This window comes from Lissotriton vulgaris, chromosome 4_1, assembly GCF_964263255.1.
Source record: "Lissotriton vulgaris chromosome 4_1, aLisVul1.2, whole genome shotgun sequence".
NCBI classification, from domain to species: Eukaryota; Metazoa; Chordata; class Amphibia; order Caudata; family Salamandridae; genus Lissotriton; species Lissotriton vulgaris.
The window spans coordinates 2,015,777,305-2,015,796,229 of NC_141691.1; the positions used below are offsets into that span (position 1 = coordinate 2,015,777,305).

At 44.5% G+C, this 18,925-nt stretch overlaps 2 protein-coding genes across 2 annotated transcripts in view; both read right to left on the minus strand.

Annotated features, from left to right (window-relative positions):
• LOC147724882 (alanine aminotransferase 2) overlaps positions 1-18,925 on the minus strand; it is a 1,140,553-nt gene that overhangs the window by 685,004 nt on the left and 436,624 nt on the right. The gene's annotated exons all lie outside the window — the stretch shown is intronic.
• Positions 15,226-18,925, minus strand: part of PPP1R16A (protein phosphatase 1 regulatory subunit 16A) — a 267,171-nt gene continuing 263,471 nt past the window's right edge. The window contains exon 10 of the mRNA XM_086966405.1: positions 15,226-17,060. Coding sequence (XP_086822531.1) covers positions 16,578-17,060 — 483 coding nt within the window. The 3' untranslated portion in view covers positions 15,226-16,577. The remainder of the gene's footprint in view (positions 17,061-18,925) is intronic.

An 18,925-nucleotide genomic window follows, 5' to 3' on the forward strand; every position in this document is an offset into this window, starting at 1 on the left:
AGCACTGAAACAGCCCTGCTGCAAGTGATTGATGACGCGTTGCGGGTACTCGATTCGGGGGGTCTTGTCTTCTAATTCTCCTTGATCTTTCTGCAGCCTTTGACACTGTCAATCACAACACCCTCCTCAACACTCTTGATCAGGGAATGGGCATGGAGGGCACTGTGCTTAGATGGTTTTGCTTCCTTCCTCTCTGACAGTCTTTCATCTCCTTTGGCGGTGGGTCAAAGTGTTCCTCAAGGCTCTATACTTGCACCCACATTGTTCAATCTCTATTTGGAACCACTGGGAAATCTCCTAAGTAAATCCGGGGTCCACTATCATCTCTACGCAGACGACACTCAAATCTACCTCAAGGTTGCCTCCACTTATGATCTATCCGTCCTAAGCTCTACTCTGGACTCCATTCAAAATTGGATGTCAATAGATCAACTGATTCTGAATCCCACCAAAACTGAATTCCTCCTCCCCTCCTACTCACTTTTTCCTCCCCCGGTTCAATCATGGATGGACCAGATGAATCTACTGAACAATAAACCCATCATTGTCGACAGCGCAAAATCCCTTGGTGTCATACTCAACACAAAACTCAATCTACTCTCCCACATTAATTCAATTGCAAAGTCTGCTCGATACCCACAGCTCCTTCTTTGGGGGAGTCGTCGATTCTTCCCAGAGCATGACTTTAAAACCCTGGTCCAATCGCTGGTCCTCTACAGACTTGACTACTGCAATTCTCTTCTTACTGGCCTCCACAAATCCCACCTGTCCTCCCTTAAGTCTGTTCTCCATTCAGCAGCTCGTTTCATTTATGGGGCCAAAAGAGGCGACCACATCACACCTATGTTATCCACCCTCCGCTGGCTTCCCATCGAGGCAAGATCTATCTACAAGACTGCCTGCATTACCCACAAAGTCTTGCACTCTTCCTCTCCTCGCTACCTGGCGAATAAACAAACTCTCTGGAGGCTCTAGACCATCACGAAATGCGGAAAATCTACTGCTTGAACCTCCCACTTTCAAGAAGGAAAGATCGATGGCCCAATCCTTTTCAGGCAACGCAGTGAGAATCTGGAACTCACTTCCGCCTCAGCTCCGGACCACCACCTCCTCCCAGGCCTTCAAATCTGACCTCAAAATTCTCCTCCTTCAAAGACACTTCCAAAGTGAATTCATGCCCTCTCTATTATCTGAAGGAAGACCTTTTAGTATAGAAAATGTCTATTCTCCGTGACTATGGAGGTGCCTTCCCAGTGAGTTCTTGTGGTTTGGGAGTCTGCCATTTATTGCAGTATTACCCTTTTACCTGTGTTTGGTACTCTTTTGAGCATGCACGCGTCACTTTTCTCTTGCAACACACTGTTTGCTACCTCTTACATTTTGTTTGCTTTCGATACTTGCACAAGTGCCCCCATTTCCTACGTAACGTTTATTCTTGTGTTTGTGTCTACCATTTATTGCAGTATTATACCTCTACTTGTACTTTGTACGCTTTTGTAACCTGCACACGTCACTTTTTCCTCCTGTAATGCACCGTTTGCTGCCTCTTGTATTTTGTTTGCTCACGATTGTCACTTTTGCCTCATGTAATGTAACGTTTGCTTTTGTCATTTGTTCACTTGTAATGTTCTCATGTATCAGTTCTGTCCCTATTGTGAAACGCTCTGACACCTTCGGCTAAAGTCCGCGCTATATAAAAACACATAAATAAATAAATAAATAAAGCTCCGCCGACTAAGCAAACACCAGTGGAGCAGTGCCACCTGCTGGTCATTTAGAATGTATCACTGTGGCGTGAGAACCATCCTTAAGTAAAATATCAACTGGTACGCATAGGCGAATCCTTCATTGCATTTCTAAAGGAAACGTTAAACCCCCGGAAGAAAATAATTAAAAGCCTACATTTGACTCACGTTTAGCACTACTTGAATATTATATTTTAACATCTATGACGCACTCGATACAACACGTGTAGTGACTAATTTCCCTCTTTGAGGTAGGTTACGGCCAGCAAATGAATAAGAACGGTTCACGGAAGAAAACAGAGAGGCAACGAGGCTTTAGGAACGGGTCGCCCTGCCCTCTCCTAGGCCAGTGGGGTCATTTTAGTTAATGGGTAAACACCGTAGGTCTAGGACAGGAATCAAGCTAGATTTTCTGAATATTGACAGAAGGTGCATTAGCATACAATAAATGTACAAACACCCAATTCAATAATCATTGGCTGTCCAAAACCTGCAGAGGAACCTGTACTTCCAGCCCTTCTGCACCCACGTTTGACATCCCTGTTATAAGACGTTAGGATGATCCCCCCCCCCCCCCCCCCCCCCCCACTCTTCTGGCATTGCATCTCTCCCCCACACACATAAACACACCCACCCCGTGCTCTCTTTTCCAACCCACCTGGGGCCTAGTTGAGCACACTACTTCGACAATGTGGTGTTTGCTAGAGAAATAATCCACAATCCCCAAAGTAGGGACATTCAAGTAATGTTTGGTTTTCCCGTGTCCCACTCGCCACCCACCAACTGTTGTAAACAGAATACACCTTCCTTTCAATGAGCAGTGCAACCTTGCAGGAGGCCAAGAAGAGGAAGCGAGAAGCTGGCTGGTGGTTAAAGGATAGACGCAAACTATGCACATAACATTGCACAGTGAGCACCTAGCAGCAAAGAGCAATGCAGGAGCGTGAAACACCACAAAACTACAAGTACACGTAGCCGGAGGGGATCTCTACGAGAGATGTGAAACCACTTGTGCAGAGGATCACACAGGCACACGGGGTAGCTTGGAGAGGTGTGCCTTTCTTTTCCTTCCCCAGTTGCAGGAGTCTTGCCGGATATGGCTACATATAGAATGCATACCTTTGGAATGTGGCAGGATAGATCCTAATGTCCCGTCTTCCATTTTCTGAATTTCCATTGCTTGAAGTCTGGCGATGCTGCATACTCCACTTGTGCTCTTGGGCATGTGCACCAGGCATAGTGAGACGCTGGATTCTCTGCCTTGAAGGTGATGCAGCAGACATTGAAATATAATGTGACCAGGCACAGAGCGGCAGTGGTGTTTTAAGGGGGCTGGGAGGTAATTAGACATTGAGACAGCGCATAGGGCTTATAAGCAACACCGCAGGACCCCAAGGTGAATATATGCAGGCACTCCAGGTAATGCAAACATAAAATCACACCTACCTATATTCTAGCACAAATCACTACTGATGCATAACGCCGACTCAGTAAGGAAGAATAAACACAAACACTACATTTCTACAGTGCGCTCTGCCACATGCCTGACCTAGACCCTGAAAGTGGGTGATAATATTCGTCTCAGTGGTGCTCTTTTTAGCGATGCTGGTAGAATAGAACACTGAGGGACCCCAATGGGAAAGGAAACTGTCACCTTCAGGGTACACAAACATCTCTACAATGAGTGCATTAGTCCACTGAGCTACCACAGCAGTGCAACCTCGTCCGTCTTCCTCGCTACAGTAATTACACAATGAGCTTTGGCCTCCCACAAACTCCCAAGTCATAAGTTAGCATACTGGCCTCCCATCCCTTTTATATGGCCACCTTCCTCATCTTCCTAAAAAGTGGCGGTCCACCTGCAGCACATCCGATCTCCAAAGCCACAACAAAAAACGAAGCTCTATGCAACAGGGTAGGGAGTGATGGGAAACTATACGGTGGCGAGGAAGATTAGGACTTGGAGTAATGAAGATTACCAGTAAGTAACCGGGGCCTTCTCATCAAATGGCAGCAGCTCTGGCCTCAGAGCCAAAATAAATTTTTATAGCGTGCTGCACTTTACTTACGCAAGCATACTTACAAGTAAGGCATCACACTGCCTGCAGTAAAACAGCTCTGGATTTGGATCTTCAAAACTGCATGACCTGCCTGCTAAGACATGGACAACCTGACAACACCATCTTTGCACTCTCTCCAGCACCCAGTCAATGACACTTTTGTTAAATCAGTCTCGCACTGCAGTAACAAGAGTTGGACGCTAAAGTAGTGTGCTTAGTTCTCTACTTGAAAATCGGCACTTCAAGCACTTTGTAACCGGTTAGCAGAATCCTCGATGAGGAAGGTCTCTCAGTGCCACTTTGGGACCTATTCCATGGTGTTGACCCAAACAAGTCTACTACACCAGTACAATTCTAGGAGCACGCCGCCCATGATCAAGCACTTTATGACAGTTTGCACTTCTATTATTGTTGTTGCAGCCACTTCATGTATCCCGGTCCAAGTCCTAATCTCGCACCCAAGTATGTTATCACTTATTAACAAGTGATTCTAATTTAAAAACAACAGTGATCTTCTGTATAAGTGTTTTATCCATAAAATGTTTATAACGTTCTTACAATTGTAAAGATTTTAATTAATCATACAATAAAGCACTTTTTTGCATGCATGCTACAGCTGGCTTTTGTACATAACATTATACCACATTTTCCTGGGTGCTCCAATGCCCCATCCCATTTCCCTGCTACTACAGGCCTAACTCATCTCACTTCTGATTCAACAACTCTCTTGGCCCTTATAACTCTTGCTCTGGACTGATCAACAAAAAGTGTCCAAGGAAACACTCCAACTTTACTGCAAAGCCAGGGTTGGTGCTCAAGAGAGGCTCTACCTGAGGGGCTTTGCTGGCCCGTTGCTACCTGGGACAGGCCATTTTGCCTTGCCAGTGCCAGAGAGAAGTCAATTACAGCCAGAGCGGTCGACCTGGAAGCTGGGATCAGAGTTCGAGTCTCGGCAACGATGCTCAACATCCTGTGATTCTGGGCAAATCACTAATCTCCCCTGCCCAACAAAAATGAATGTGTCCATCTGAAACGAAACTGGAACTCATGTAAAGCGCTCTGAATACCTGATAGCCTCGCGCTACATAACACTCTAATACAAAAAGAATATATACTCTCTGGGGCAGACTGGGGATGGCTCTCATTAGTTAAAACTTGCCTAGCCACCATGCATGGCTGGGAAACAGGCCTCAAATTTGACTAGTTTGCCACAGGAACCCACCTATAATAAGGAACATAATAACCCCTAACTTTTCAAAAAGAATACATTGCATGGTACCACAGACCTCCACGGTACTCAAATTCACTCAGTCTGTGCATTCATACTTCTAAATGATCATGTAATATGTAGACTTCCAATATCTTTATAATCTACAGTTGCTGGTACTTTATTTTACTCATAATAGTCACCAGATTACTTTAAACTCCGCAAGGTCGAGGCAATGTCTCCCCTCTGTATTTATTCATCTCACTTTGATTTAAGTTGTCTTTTGTGACAGCATGTTTTTAAATGACAACATATTGTTAATGTTATGGCTCTCTGCACCCTTCCATGCAATTGAGTATTCTGCATTATAAATAAACCAGTTCCTTCTCCTGCAATCCCTGTCTTTCTAGTGGCGACTCTCTCTACTTGCAGACCCCTCACCACTGGAATCTCTTCCAGGCGCCAGACCAGTTGAAATAGCTCTCTTTTGCCGATTGGTTGCACCTTAGCTTGGAGTCAAGGTCCACCCAGGATATGACGCCACAGAGGTTTAAAAGGCTCCACCCTGGCACATGGACATCGCTTCTCTGTCCATATTTTAACACCCACCGAGGCGGAGACGAGGCAAACATGATTGGCAGAAATCACATTGCAAAAACACACAAGGAATCTGGTGGTCAAAAAGAAATAGCAAAACTAAACAGAGGAAATGCAATCACTGATCCTGCGGCCTACTGAAAAAAGTGTGTTAAATTAATAAAGTTTTGTTCAATTAGATGAACCCTTCGAGACCTAGGAAAGTGGCTGTTGGATTTCCATCAACTGCCCTTCGTGGCCAGTGTCATCATCTGGAATTCCAGCTTCCCTGTCATAGCAGCCCATTAGCCCAGGAGGTGACTCTGTGAACTAAGCAGATCATGCAGAGAGCAGAAACACCAATAGGTTAATAGCATGTACCTAATATGCCTACGATCCCATAAACAAAGGCGAAATGATGACAAAAGTGCAGTGCAAACTAAGTGAAAGTTTAAAAAGGATAAGGAGGCAAACAAATATTTTTATTAGAGTCTGCTTCCAAACCTATTAAAAATAGTAGAAAAAACACAAATGGAATAGTGCAGGAGGGGCTTCCAACAAATATGCCGCTGATTTCGGTCTACTAGTTTCAGCGAGATGGGGCTTTTTGCCCTAGCTTTCTTCAGGACCCTATCAAATTTCAAGCTACTACAATTGGTGAAAATAAAAATCATACACACACTGTGGTCATTCAAAAGACCTCCATACAGTCAGGGTGAATTTCACTCCTGTCCCGTGCGACGTATTCGCACGAGACAGGAGTCCTGTGCGAATACCCAAGTTCACCTCCCACAAACTTGGGTGAGGACTGAGGCACAGACAGAGAGGGCGGGGTCTCTTTATACCCGAGTACGTACCAGGTGAGGTTACTACCTCACACGGGACAGGAGTGAAATTCACCCTGCCTGTATGGAGGTATTTTGAATAACCACAGTGTGTGTCTCCCTCTCCCTACCTCTGTCTCCCTCTCTCTCTGTCTCCCTGTCTCCCTCTCTCTCTGTCTCCCTCTCTTTCTCCATCTCTCTCTCTCTGTCTCCCTCCCTCTATTGCCCTCTGTCTCCCTCCCTCTCTCTCTCTCGGTCTCCCTCTCTGTCTGTCTTAGTCTCTGCCTCTATCGGACACCCATGATGGAGAGCACGTGACTCTCGTCTGAGAATACCCCTCCCACTCGGGGTGACAAATGCAAAAACAACAGTTGATGGACAGAATGCAGAACAATGTCATACATTCACCCCAGTACAGGGATCTGGGCCTAATTCCATCGTTTTTTTACTCACCATGCCATACCAGTTGGGACCTAGCCATATGCAAATCAGTCTTGACCCTGTGCCCAATGGGAACAGTCCAGCCCGAACTGCCAAGCCAGGTCCTCCCTGGACTGGAAACAAGCAGTTTGATTCTGGTTGATTGTAAAGCTCCCAAATGCCCAGAGTGCCAGAGGCACTATAGAAGTAAATTTGAGAGGAACAGAAGTTTCGCCACAGGACTCTCGTCAGTGGTTAAATCTCGAGAGGCACTTCACCTTACCAGTCTTTACCTCTACCTATAAAGCTACACATATGTGCTAACCCGCCCAACAGCAAGAGGAACCCACCACGAATGCAGGGGTCAAGAAACAGACAGGTGGTGCACATCCAGCCGGATTCTGAACACTCCTCAATACAACAAAACAGGCCTGCTGCTTGGAGTCCATGATATGGATTAAGAAAGCAGAGAAAATACAGTCCATGCAGCTTATTGGTCCTTCCATTAAGCTCTCAAAACTTTCCAGTTTGTCAACAATTTTCAACCATAACCTTTTTTCTTTTTTGTCCATTGTTACAGACACCTCTGACTGATGTCTTCATTTGTTTCCTGTGTTATGGCTCTATGTTGCTGCAAGGTTTTGGGTTTTTAATTGCTTCCATAAATAAAAAATACAGAAGCCATGGACTTGTGAACCACACAAAGACCCGCTAAGGGCTCAAGTGAGAAGGCCCATAAAAGTGCACTGCTCAGGATTCAGCCAGGAGATTCCTACCACCAGATCCAGCGATGGCTCCTGCGCTATAGTGGGGGAGCGTCGCACCACAAGCTAAAAAATGAAAAATAAAAAGATAATAAGCCCTTGTTTATTATCATTGTATTTTTGCTCTTGGAGCCGAGGCTTGGGGCCGGGCCATGGGGATGACAGGCTGGTGGAGCAGTGGTTGCACTGCTATTCGGTGTGCATGACTGTCTGGCCAGCCATCTCAGGACGACCAAACCGACATGCGCACTGAAGCGCTCTACAACATGAGTTGCGTTGCGGGGTTGGAGAGAGCAGGCACAGACTCCCAGTCTAACTGGGAGTCTGTGCCAATCCTGATGCTGCAACATTTTAGCAACATAAAAGCAGCTCCAGGATTGGGCACAATGGGCTCTGGAAGCCTGTGTCTGCAGTGGAGAGGAGCACGAGGAGGCAGGTTAAGTGTTTTTTTAAATTTGTCTCATCTGTCCGTCTGTCCCTTCACCCTCAATGTATAGACACACCGGTCGCTACTGACCAGATACACGGTGGCTAAATACATCGGACTTCTTAGGCACATAAAGTACTTTGCATTGTAGTGTACGCCACTGTGCTGCTGAGATGGCTCAGTGAGTGAAGCACCCCTGCTAAAAAGGTAATGTAACAGTGCACAGTTAACCAACAAGAGTGTTTCACGATGGCAGCTGAGCGCGTCTGGAAACCTAAGACTTGTATCTCATTGGAACTCAGTCAATATTTCAACCTTCGATGGGTTGAGTAATAAGCCTACTTGCTACGAAACAACACAATTTGCACCAACAAAAACTATTAATATCATATTCACGACAAAGGTGTCGTTTTGTTTATTTCTGTGCGGGCTATGGCTGCAGCCAGCTGTACCGTGAAGGCTACTAGACCACTCATTACTAGGGTAGTTCCTCCATCAATGAAAATAAGTTTTAAAAAACTTGCAAAAGAAGTAAAATACGAATTCCTTTACTTTAAATGATTGTACCTCTATTTTTTGGTAACCCTAATGAATAAGCGGTAGATCTGTAACTTCAGGTGTGTTTGATCACCCATCGCCCTGCTCGCTTGAACTGGTACAAGGATGCCTACACTGCAGGGGTTGGACAAAGGTCTCTACTTCAGGGGTGACTGGCAGTTATCTGCCTGTGTTCTGGCTGCTGTACCCTCATTGTGGGAAAGCAGGATCTGCTTTTAATACCTCCACTTTTTGCTGGAGTCATTCCGTTTTTCTGACTAGTCTGACTGGGATCTTGCCAATCAGGACCCCAGTCACTGTGCTCTCCCTAATCTGGGCTATGGTAAGTACTTTGGTACCTTCCTACTTGGCTACTGGGGTACCCTTCTAAGTCCCTAGTATATGGTACTAAGGTACCCAGGGCATAGGTAACCCACAGGTTTCCCATGGACTGCAGCATGTATTATGCATTCAGATACATTGTGGGACAAGATTCAGATCTGAAACCACTTCACCTTCAAACGTCTGGGAACTTTGTACTTTTTTGGACTTTGCTTTGGGAACCGAGACTGCATCTTGAAGACTCCTGCTGTTCCTGATCTTGCCATCCTGCCAGTCTTCTGCGCCGTCTGTGCCTGTGCTCCATACAGGTTCTTCTCCAGGCCTGTGGACATCAAAGACACCCAAAGAAATCTCCCTTGGAGTGAAGGAGTCACTCCCCTGCATCTGCAGGCACCACAACTAAGCTGACCGGTCTGCTGTTCCTGACGTCCTATAGACTCAGAAAGGTTCCCCAACACAGGTGGTGGTTCTGCAACTCCCTCGAGACCTACCCTGTCATCTCAGCAAGTTTGAAGTATCGCTCGTTGGAATCCCTGGAGAAGCACCCCTGTGCCCTGTGTTGACTTGCCGTCGCGAAGGCTTGCCGAGTCTCTTCTCCAAAGATCTTCTGGCTCCACGAAGCTACAGCTTCCAGCATCTCCTGCTACCAAGATATTAATCCTCACACATCTTCTTCACCATGGGCCTGATTCTTGGTGAGCGGCTCGAGGTTCTCTTGCGACTCCTGTGCCCCCGGCCTGTGGGTCCTGTTTATGGTCTTCTTTGGCTCCAGTGACTCCCCTGTTTGCTCGGACCTGCTCTGACTCTCTGGCACTGGGCGAGTCCTTGGACCTTGCTGGTCCCGACACTGCACTTTCTTCGTTTTCCTCATTTGTTGCTGCTGCCAAGGCTTGTTTGTGCTCCCACCGGACACTGGCCCCCTGGCTCTCAACTCCCGAAATGGGACAGATTGTAAACAGCTCCTGGCTTCCACAGCGTCGCCTGGTCCTCACAGCTGCAGTGACAAGGTCACTGTCAACTCTCCGGCATCTTCCATTATCGTGGGTCATTACTCTTTCTTGCCTCCTGGTCACTACCGAGTGACATAGACTCTGACCCCTCTGCTTGCAGGTACTTCTCTTTAAGAGTAATAATCACCAAGTAGGGAGGAGGAATTCTTGTCCATTCAGTTCCCCAATTCAATATTCCAGATAATCAAGTGAGAGAATGGACACTTGTAACTACGTTACAGTAGGTTAGTTAGATCACCCTCATAAACGCTATGTTAATTGTGCGGTTTATATTGTTTTTCCGCCCCACACATGCGTTATGGCATTTATCATTGGGTGTTCCAAATTCATGCTGTATGCCAGCCTCAAGCCTGAGGCAACCTCTGGTGCAGTGTAGTAGTGTCCAGAGATATAAAGAAACCCCCAAGAAAAGATTGTATTCATAAGAGTAAACCTTCACCTGGTTGAAACTTTAATTGCCATAGGGTGAAGTTGTTATTAAAACCAAAGGGTATAATTGCAGATCGTGTTGCTAGATCTCATTATATCACTTTAAAGAGAGTCAACATGTTTCTGCCCCGTCTCGCCCAACCGGGTCTAAGGGGCATTCGTCAGGACAAACAATACAAAGTAAAAATGCTTTACTCACACAATTTGTGAAGAACTACGTGTTTTTTTGTATTACCACTCTGTTTCTAGATAGGCGAGGTATACCTGTAATTTAAGAAACACACAAAAAAGTATAGGGGTACACATTCAGCACTCTCAGTAAATCTCAATTTGAGACACAAGACGAAGAGAAGGGTGCATATTTTATGCACACAAATAAGAGAATTCATAAGAGCAGTCCCTATGGAGACAATCGTGTTATCGCTATATTAGGAGAGTGTATTAATTACAACATTGTAGGTAGATTCTAGCTAGTTCTATGATCTGGGGAATTCTAGATGTCTCAGTACCCTTGTGTACCGTTAGATGTTAATTATGGTAACTCGGTTTTTGTTCACTACTGTGTCTGCTGTGATAGACTCACTCATTACATCACCGTAAATGCTTAAAAAATGGTGACTACAGTACTATTTCAATGTCGGTATGTTCATTATTGTATTCGCTCGATATTAAAAATAGGCTTGCGGGTTGTTTTTAGTTGCCCTTTTTACGTTTATTCACTCTTTTTAGTCACATTCATACACGGTAACACCGATCATAGGAATATTTACCTTGATAAGGTTACCGCCGTATTTCTACAGGAGAGACGGACGCATTGGTCCCAGGCTGGAAAAAAGAAATATACGGGCGTTTACATTACCGGACTCGTGGCCAAGACCGCTGTTTGTTTGGTGTTGCCGCCATTCTCACCCGCATGTGGATACTACTTCGAGTCTAGTGCTGGCTCTGCCCCTGGACGCGGAGATCTCGTTTCCTGCTTTCTTATTCTGTATTCGAAATAGAAAGGGGACTACGAGTGCTTTTTTTAGGCGTTTCGTTCATAAAGATTTATCAACTTTATTTACAAGATAGAGATGCAAAAAATAGTATCTCTACAATTATCGATGTTTTTAGTGATAATTTGTTTTGGGAAAGGGACACGTGTATTTTTAGAAGAGTGATCGGTGTAATTTTACATGAATGGATAACGATTTCAGAATTCTTCAAGTCAATTCCAAATGTCTTTAAATAGTCCGTAATTTTACGAGACTGTTATAGAGTTACTCAGTGAGTATCTATGAGTTCTAACACAGTCTCATAGTGTCCATTTCATGGACACTAAAGATGGACTATACAAATCCATCACACTTTCTATTTTAGACAGGGGAAGTTTCTTCCTACTATAACTCTGTTCTTAGACAGATATCAAATGTAGTGCATATAGTATTATTTTGACAAGGGGAACTGTTCTGTGTAGTTTCTTCTACTTTATGCAAATTGGTGCCAAGGTATATTGTCATTTAGTCCATCTAGGTGTGTTTTAAGCCGATTTACCCATCTTTGCTCCTTTTCGAACAGTATCCTTTCTGCATTTGAGAGCATTTCTATCACTGTCCATCTTAGTTCTTCCTCTTTGTGACCATATTAATTGAAATGAGAGCACAGCTTAGTTGTGTTTTTCTTTAGCTTAATGTTACTTTTATGTTCCCCAATCCTTGTTTTTATTTTCCTGCAAGTCATGCCAATATATTTCTTTTCACAAGGGCACCCTATCATGTATATAACATGCGTAGAGTTACAGTCTCTGTATCCAGTGCAGTGAGCAGTGAGCAGTGAGCAGTGCAGTGAGCAGTGCTCTGTATCCAGTGCAGTGAGCAGTGAGCAGTGAGCAGTGAGCAGTGAGCAGTGCAGTGAGCAGTGTTGATAGGATTCGCCAGTTTTTATTGACAATTTTTTGCACCGCATATGACGCTGGCCAATACGTTGTGACACATGTAATAAGATCAGGGATTAGTTCTTTCACATTTGTTTGTAACAGACATTCTCTTGGTTGGTATTTGGCTCTTTTCTGACATTTCGCTATTGTACTGACGAATCCTATCAACAGGTAAATTCAACTGGCCCAAGCCTAGATTCGCTAACAAAAGGACACGAAATCTGAAAGATATACTTGTGCATACACGACCTGTAAAAGGCCTAAAAACAACATAAGTAAGAAACATTGAGATGGCCCCAGTCATTGGCCATTATCCATGTGGCACCTGTCTGGTGTGCAAATTAACAACGATGACAAAATCCTTACAACTTACGGGCTCACTGCACTGGATACAGAGACAGCACACCAACTTTCTTACGCGCACAGCGAAGACCTACAAGCCTACAAACGAAGGCGTTCTAACTCGTACATCGTATAATTTAGGTGCGCCGGCACCCCCATCATTTCCAAGTGTCTACATCATTGAGGGAGTGACCCGACCCCCCGAAAAGAAGTGACAACAACCCCCCAGTCCATGTCCTGAGGAGAACCCGTTAATCGTCACTGGGTTCGAAACGCGTCGGCGTCCAGCACCACCAAGATACCAAATAACTAGGGCGTAATAGGAATACAATTCACACATTTCTACACTGCTGTTTAGTTTTTGTGTTTCTCCTATTTACAGCACCGTGTGACAAATTCACTGTGTATTCTGTGGTGGGTGAAACAAGTAGGCTAGTTTTCCATCTTGTTAGTCCACTTGTTCAATTTTCATTCAGGATTGGTGCCTTAATGACTGATTTAGTTGAGGCATTGTATAGTTGTCCATATTTAATGTTTATCACAATTGTTTATGTGTTGAATATTTGATTTGATTTGTTGTCCTTGGTTTATTCAATGTATATGTGAACCTTTGTAAATGTTGTGGTGTATCTTTTGATGCTCAAAAAAAAAACTTTGCTCATAATCTTTTATAAAATATAAAAAGTGACTCAACACAAATGGTTGTCCAGCCTAGCAATTGTTTATACTAGGTGTGCATCATTTCAAAAAACGTTAGCTGCCCGGCTTTTGTTTTGTTTATTGTATAAGAGTGGTCCAGGCCGGTCAGGGACAGGACCCAAGCCTTCCCCAGTTTTCCCTTGTTACTTGAAAGGCATTAAGGCGCAAAGCCACCTGCACTGGGTCCGTTTGCGACATGCAAAACTGCAGGTTTTACAGAGCAAAACAGATAAATGCAAAGTATCATGCACTGAATTGGTAGGAAAAGGGGGTGTGGTATGGATGCCCCCTTGCAATTACGTATTTTGGAAGGTAACAACACCTCAAAAGCAGTGCCAAATTTGCACATCAGTCACAGACCACAAATATTCTTGGCTCTCATCGCAGATGCTGCGCAAAACGAGACTCTGCAATGTGACCACAGTATATCACATCAGGACTATACTTTTTTAAACCTCTGTAACTGTATGACAGATTGGTCCCCTTGGATGGGTGAGTCAATGTGTAGCAAATCTGTTGTTTCTTTTGTTAATACCAGGAGCCTTCAGTAGGGCAGCAGCATCAGGCAGTGATCAAAGTGCATTTTAAAAAGTATGGGAACTGTTATGCTCTGCGCAATGGGGGCAGGGTGAGTGAGCAAGTAGGCATGGTCAAAGGCGTGGCTAAAAAACAAAGCATTCTGTAACTTTTTTCTGTCTTTCACGCACAGCCTAAATGAAATTTAAATGCAAGTCATGCTAATCGGTAAGAAATTTACTATTGTACATTATGAAACCTCTATTAGTTAATGCACTGTACCAGAGAGCCTCAAAATTGAATACTGGTTGTTGCAGTAGGGAATAATGACTTTTGTATGTTTAGGGATGCAGGGTCCCAGTCTGTGACAGCAAACGCTGTGAACATGTAAGTCATTATGTTAAACTTGCACTACACACATATAAGATAGGCTGCTACAAAATTTGCAAAAAGGATTACGATTTTTTTAAAGTGCTTCCAAAATATAGATTTTAGTAAAACCCCAGACTATATGTAGTGCAATTTTTCTTATAACGGTCTTATAAAAGCACACCCTTCATGGCTTAGCTGGTAGCTCCCTGTCAACACCTTTCAAAAAGAATAAATCTGTGTCTCCAGGAAGCTTCATGGGATTCCATCAATTAAAAACAGTACCGGCTTCCAGGCACCCATTACATTTAAAGATTGACCAGTTGCGCACAATTACATTTCTTTCAGGGAAGCGGGCACCCTGGCAGGAAGGCTTGTTCAGCTGTCTGCCCCTCCCTCAGTTTCACAGCATAGGAGACGCTCTCTCTTCCACTGAAGCATTTCATCCGTCAGAATAAACCATCCCGCGACATGTCTTTTCACACAAAGTAGGCAAACTGTTTTCTAAAATTAAATAAATATGGGTGTGTGGTGCCCCTCTGATCCCCCTCACTTTGACCACTGCTTGTAGGACTCTTCCAAGGTCATTGGTCTGTAGGTTTTCTGTTCTGCTTCTATTTAGGGAGATTTCAAGAACTATCTGTATTGTGTTAGATACACATTGACATTTCTTATTGTGGCAGAAAGGATGCATACAATTATTTTGCAGTTTGTATCGTTTATAGATTCACATGCTGTGCAAATTCCCCCATCTGCTTAGAAAAGTTTCATGCTATTCTGAAAGCGAAGGTCAGCACTGCTCGAAAGGATTCGCCGTGACGCGGACCTGAAGCCCACAATGCCCTATACTGTAGATCGCTTTTTCAACCTTGTATTTGGTAAAATTGTTCTGCAGGATATACTTAAAAAAACTTGCTAATGAGAACAATGTTATCCCATGCCCTAGCTTCATGTCTTGGCCAAACTGAAATAGTAGAGCGCCCGCCAATTACACATGGAAATCAGTGCACAGAGACAACAGAAGAAAACACTCGATACAGAGGGAGAGGAAACTTCATTGTTTTAACGCAAATGTGCAAAAAAATAATCATCAAAGGGCGTTGATAAACTTCAGAGCTTCAGCCAAGCTGATGATTCACCAAAATAGACAACTTGGATTTCTTATTAAAATATCAACACTATATAATTCTTTTTTGTTTTAAATATAGATTTTGTGATCAAAAATGGTAGTGCTTCATATAAAAAGTACAGTAAAGGCGCAATCTCATGGACTTCTCTGCAGCGCTGCTATCCACGTAGAGTCAGGAGATGCCCTTGGTCCCCGACGTCAAGTCCTCAATGTATGCTTGTCCATCGTACACACAGATGCCACCCACTCGAAAGGAAAATTACAGTAGCTCTCCAGGAGCTGTGGGCTGGCCCAGATACAGCTATGATACTGAAGAGACGCGGACAACACTTGCATGGGTTACAAACAGTTTGCAGACCTCTTTCATGGTGGGTCGGTTAACACTTGAACCACCCGCGGTGTTAAGACCACCTCAATATCCGAAACTTGCCAAGGCGGACACTACTGAACCCATTTACGGACCTTGCAGTGGAGGCAAAGCTGATGCAAGGTCAAAGGAGAACGGCGAACATTGACTCAACGCGTGACAGGGTGAAATGGACCCCAGTGCGTACCTCCCTGAGGAAACGGCATTTTGGTTTCTGAACTTGTACAGTAAAAATTTTCAACGTTTATTCATTAAGGCAAGTGTTTCTTCATTTTTAAGGTGATTCCGAAGAGAAAGGTAAAAGGTTTGCAGGTCTGCACTCTCATTCGCTACTTAAGGAGGTAATCAAAGATCCAGGTACAGCAACAGTCCTCGGAAGTGTAAGATCAGAAGGTGGTTTGATCAACATCTCGAGGGCTGTCCTGTGTCGCTTACAACACTAGCTTTCCGACTTCAACAGACCACATCAACAAGCAGTGCTTGCTCATACTCTGACCCTAAAGTTCTTGTGGCTCATAGAAGCAATCGTGAACCTGATGTGCGGGTCACTCAGTCGCGGCTTTCTGTATAACTATATCCTTGCTTACAATTAATTGCTGCACCTCACTCCCTATATCTTGGACCTTATGTGCGTGTCACTCAGTCGCAACTTTCTGTATAACTATATCCATGCTTGCAATGCATTTCTGCACCTCACTCCCCAATATTGCTCGACACCCACAAAGGTAAGCAGACCACTCGTACACTCACATCATCAGACATGCTGTTGCAAGGAGGTAAACAGAGCGTTGTAATGGAAGGTGAGCACACACAACCATTCGGATTGTCACACTATCAGCAGACACATGCGCCAATATGGGCACCGGCCAAACAGAGCTCGACTGCCCCAAGCCCTCTTGTCACATCAAAGAGCAGCATCGATTCTTCTCTGGGGGGAGCTCTTCTATGGGAGCCACAAATTTTAAGAGCGGGGGATCCCCACTTGTTGCCGTATAAAAAATTGAGTTCTGTTCAACATCTAAAGGCCTCCTCTCTGGTGCAGTTGGGCTCTGCGGCACGTCCACCCCATCACTGGGCGGAAAGTCCTCTGGGTGATGCCGCTGAAGCTTGGCAGCTGCGCGCTGCCGTTTGAGGTCTGCCAGTGTGTGATGAGACTTCTCATTACTTAGGTCAGTGGACATCTCCTGGTGGGTGGCCAGCTGGTAGGAAACACTGCGGTCCAGCTTCTTGGAGTAAGTGTGCCTTGCCGGAAGGCCCGTCATGGAACCCGCACTGCCGTTCCTCTGGGCCACCGGCGAGCCCTGCTGCTCGGCTACATCTGCTTCCACTCCTTCGATAGATGAAGCTTGCTGGCCTGCATCACCCGCTGGGGAATTCTGTAACTGAAACAAATACAAAGTTAGCAGCCATCTCAACCCTTCTCAGTCACAATGTGCATAATTCAACTGCAACATATTAGTACCTATAAACAAAACTGACAATTTTACTTTGTTAATTCACTTCTTGCTGCTCTTTTTAATGTATGGATGTGGAAATTATAGTCGCCAGTATGAGGGGTATTATTGTGTACCTTGTGAGAACAATAAAGCTGTGATCGCTTCGCTTAGGGAGCCTTTGCAGAGAAGTTGACACGTTCAAAAGGACAATCTGTCCAAATGACAAAAGGCATCAGACGAGATCACTCTCCAGCATCTTGATATCTCCTTATTCACAATTAGTCCTACAATTCGGGCAGCAGTGTTGTTAAAGTACTCCCACTGAGCAAAATTCCTCCCAGTCATGCTTCTTGTACTAGACGTTCCTAGTCTACACTTCTTGTAGGTCTATGGAATGTCCTGGCTGCAGGCGAGGGGACCAGAACATCTCTTGCACATCAAAAAAATCAAATTTGTATGGAGCTGTATACGCATCACGCAGGTGCCACTCTTTAACGTGTGCACTCATTTCCCATATCCAGGTCCGTTTCACTTGGTTTACATATCGAAAGCAGAACTTGGTGCATAGGTTTGTGCTGGGGAACTCCGGAATAGCAGCAACATTTCAAAAGGTAACTGCATATGGAGGAACTACAGATTTACTTTTCCCAACTCCTCATCTACGTACCTTGAAAATATGTATATTGTCAAGGCACACATATTTGGATTTAGGTAGAGAAAATCTATAATTACCTTTCAATATTTGGAATTTTATATTTTCCCCTCGATATTTGTATAGCTCGACATTCTAGCTGCATTATTCAGGGAGCACACCGTTTGCATAGCCCCACTCTGGCAGAGCCGGAATAATATTCTCTGGCTCTTATACGGATTGTAATTTTTTTTAAATGACATTTCAAAAAATACAAAAAAGCATGTTGCGGGCATGTAGCTGGGTTAGAGTGGTCAGCCTCAGACAGTGAGGATCTGCTATGAACAACTAAGCCTGGCTTGAGCAGCAGGCTACAAGCACGCAGTAAGAGGAAAGGGAGGAGCCAAACAAAGAATCTGGCGGTTAGCCGGAACTATAAGTGTAGTGGATGCATGTGCTATGCTAAGCTTGTCTGATACCACCCAGCGTAGCACTAGGACGAGTGGAGAGTAAGAGGACGCGTAAGGGGTTTGAGTCTACAGAGTGTACATGTATCAAATTGTATCAAGGAGTAGAGTTTAAGTTGTTACAACTAATACAATTTGCTGTTCAAGAGGCGTTCCACTCGCCTGGCAGATATCCAGGAGGCCTCAGGGCTGTAGGACAGCGTGTAGTCACTATCATATTCATCAGCATAGTTACACATCTTACGGAACAAACATGTCGGCAAGCAACAACATAGCACAGCGGTGTCAGCCTGCCCTGTATAGTTCTTGACAGGTGCAGTAGCCACTGGGCAGCATACACATCAGGTATGTTGGTGATGTTTCACTTGGAATCAATTTTCCTCCGCAGGACTAATGGTGGGTGAAGAGATGGTACGGCGAAGAGTATGACAGAATATCAAATGCTATAGGAGGACAGTTCTATTGGGAATGCACTTGGATGGGCACAAAGTGGGTACTGGCATTTCATTGCTGAGGATGGTCCTACTCAACAGCCTTTGTGAGGGTACCATAAAGGAATATTTTACATTTAGTTCTGCTATTTATTTTCCCTACCTTCGATGGCTGAGCATTTAGGTGTCTAAAAAGGCCTGTTTGAGTGCTATACACTACCCACTTTCACTGTTTTACCTCTAAGTTGGCCATGGCAAAGTAACGCTTTACAGGAAGCTATC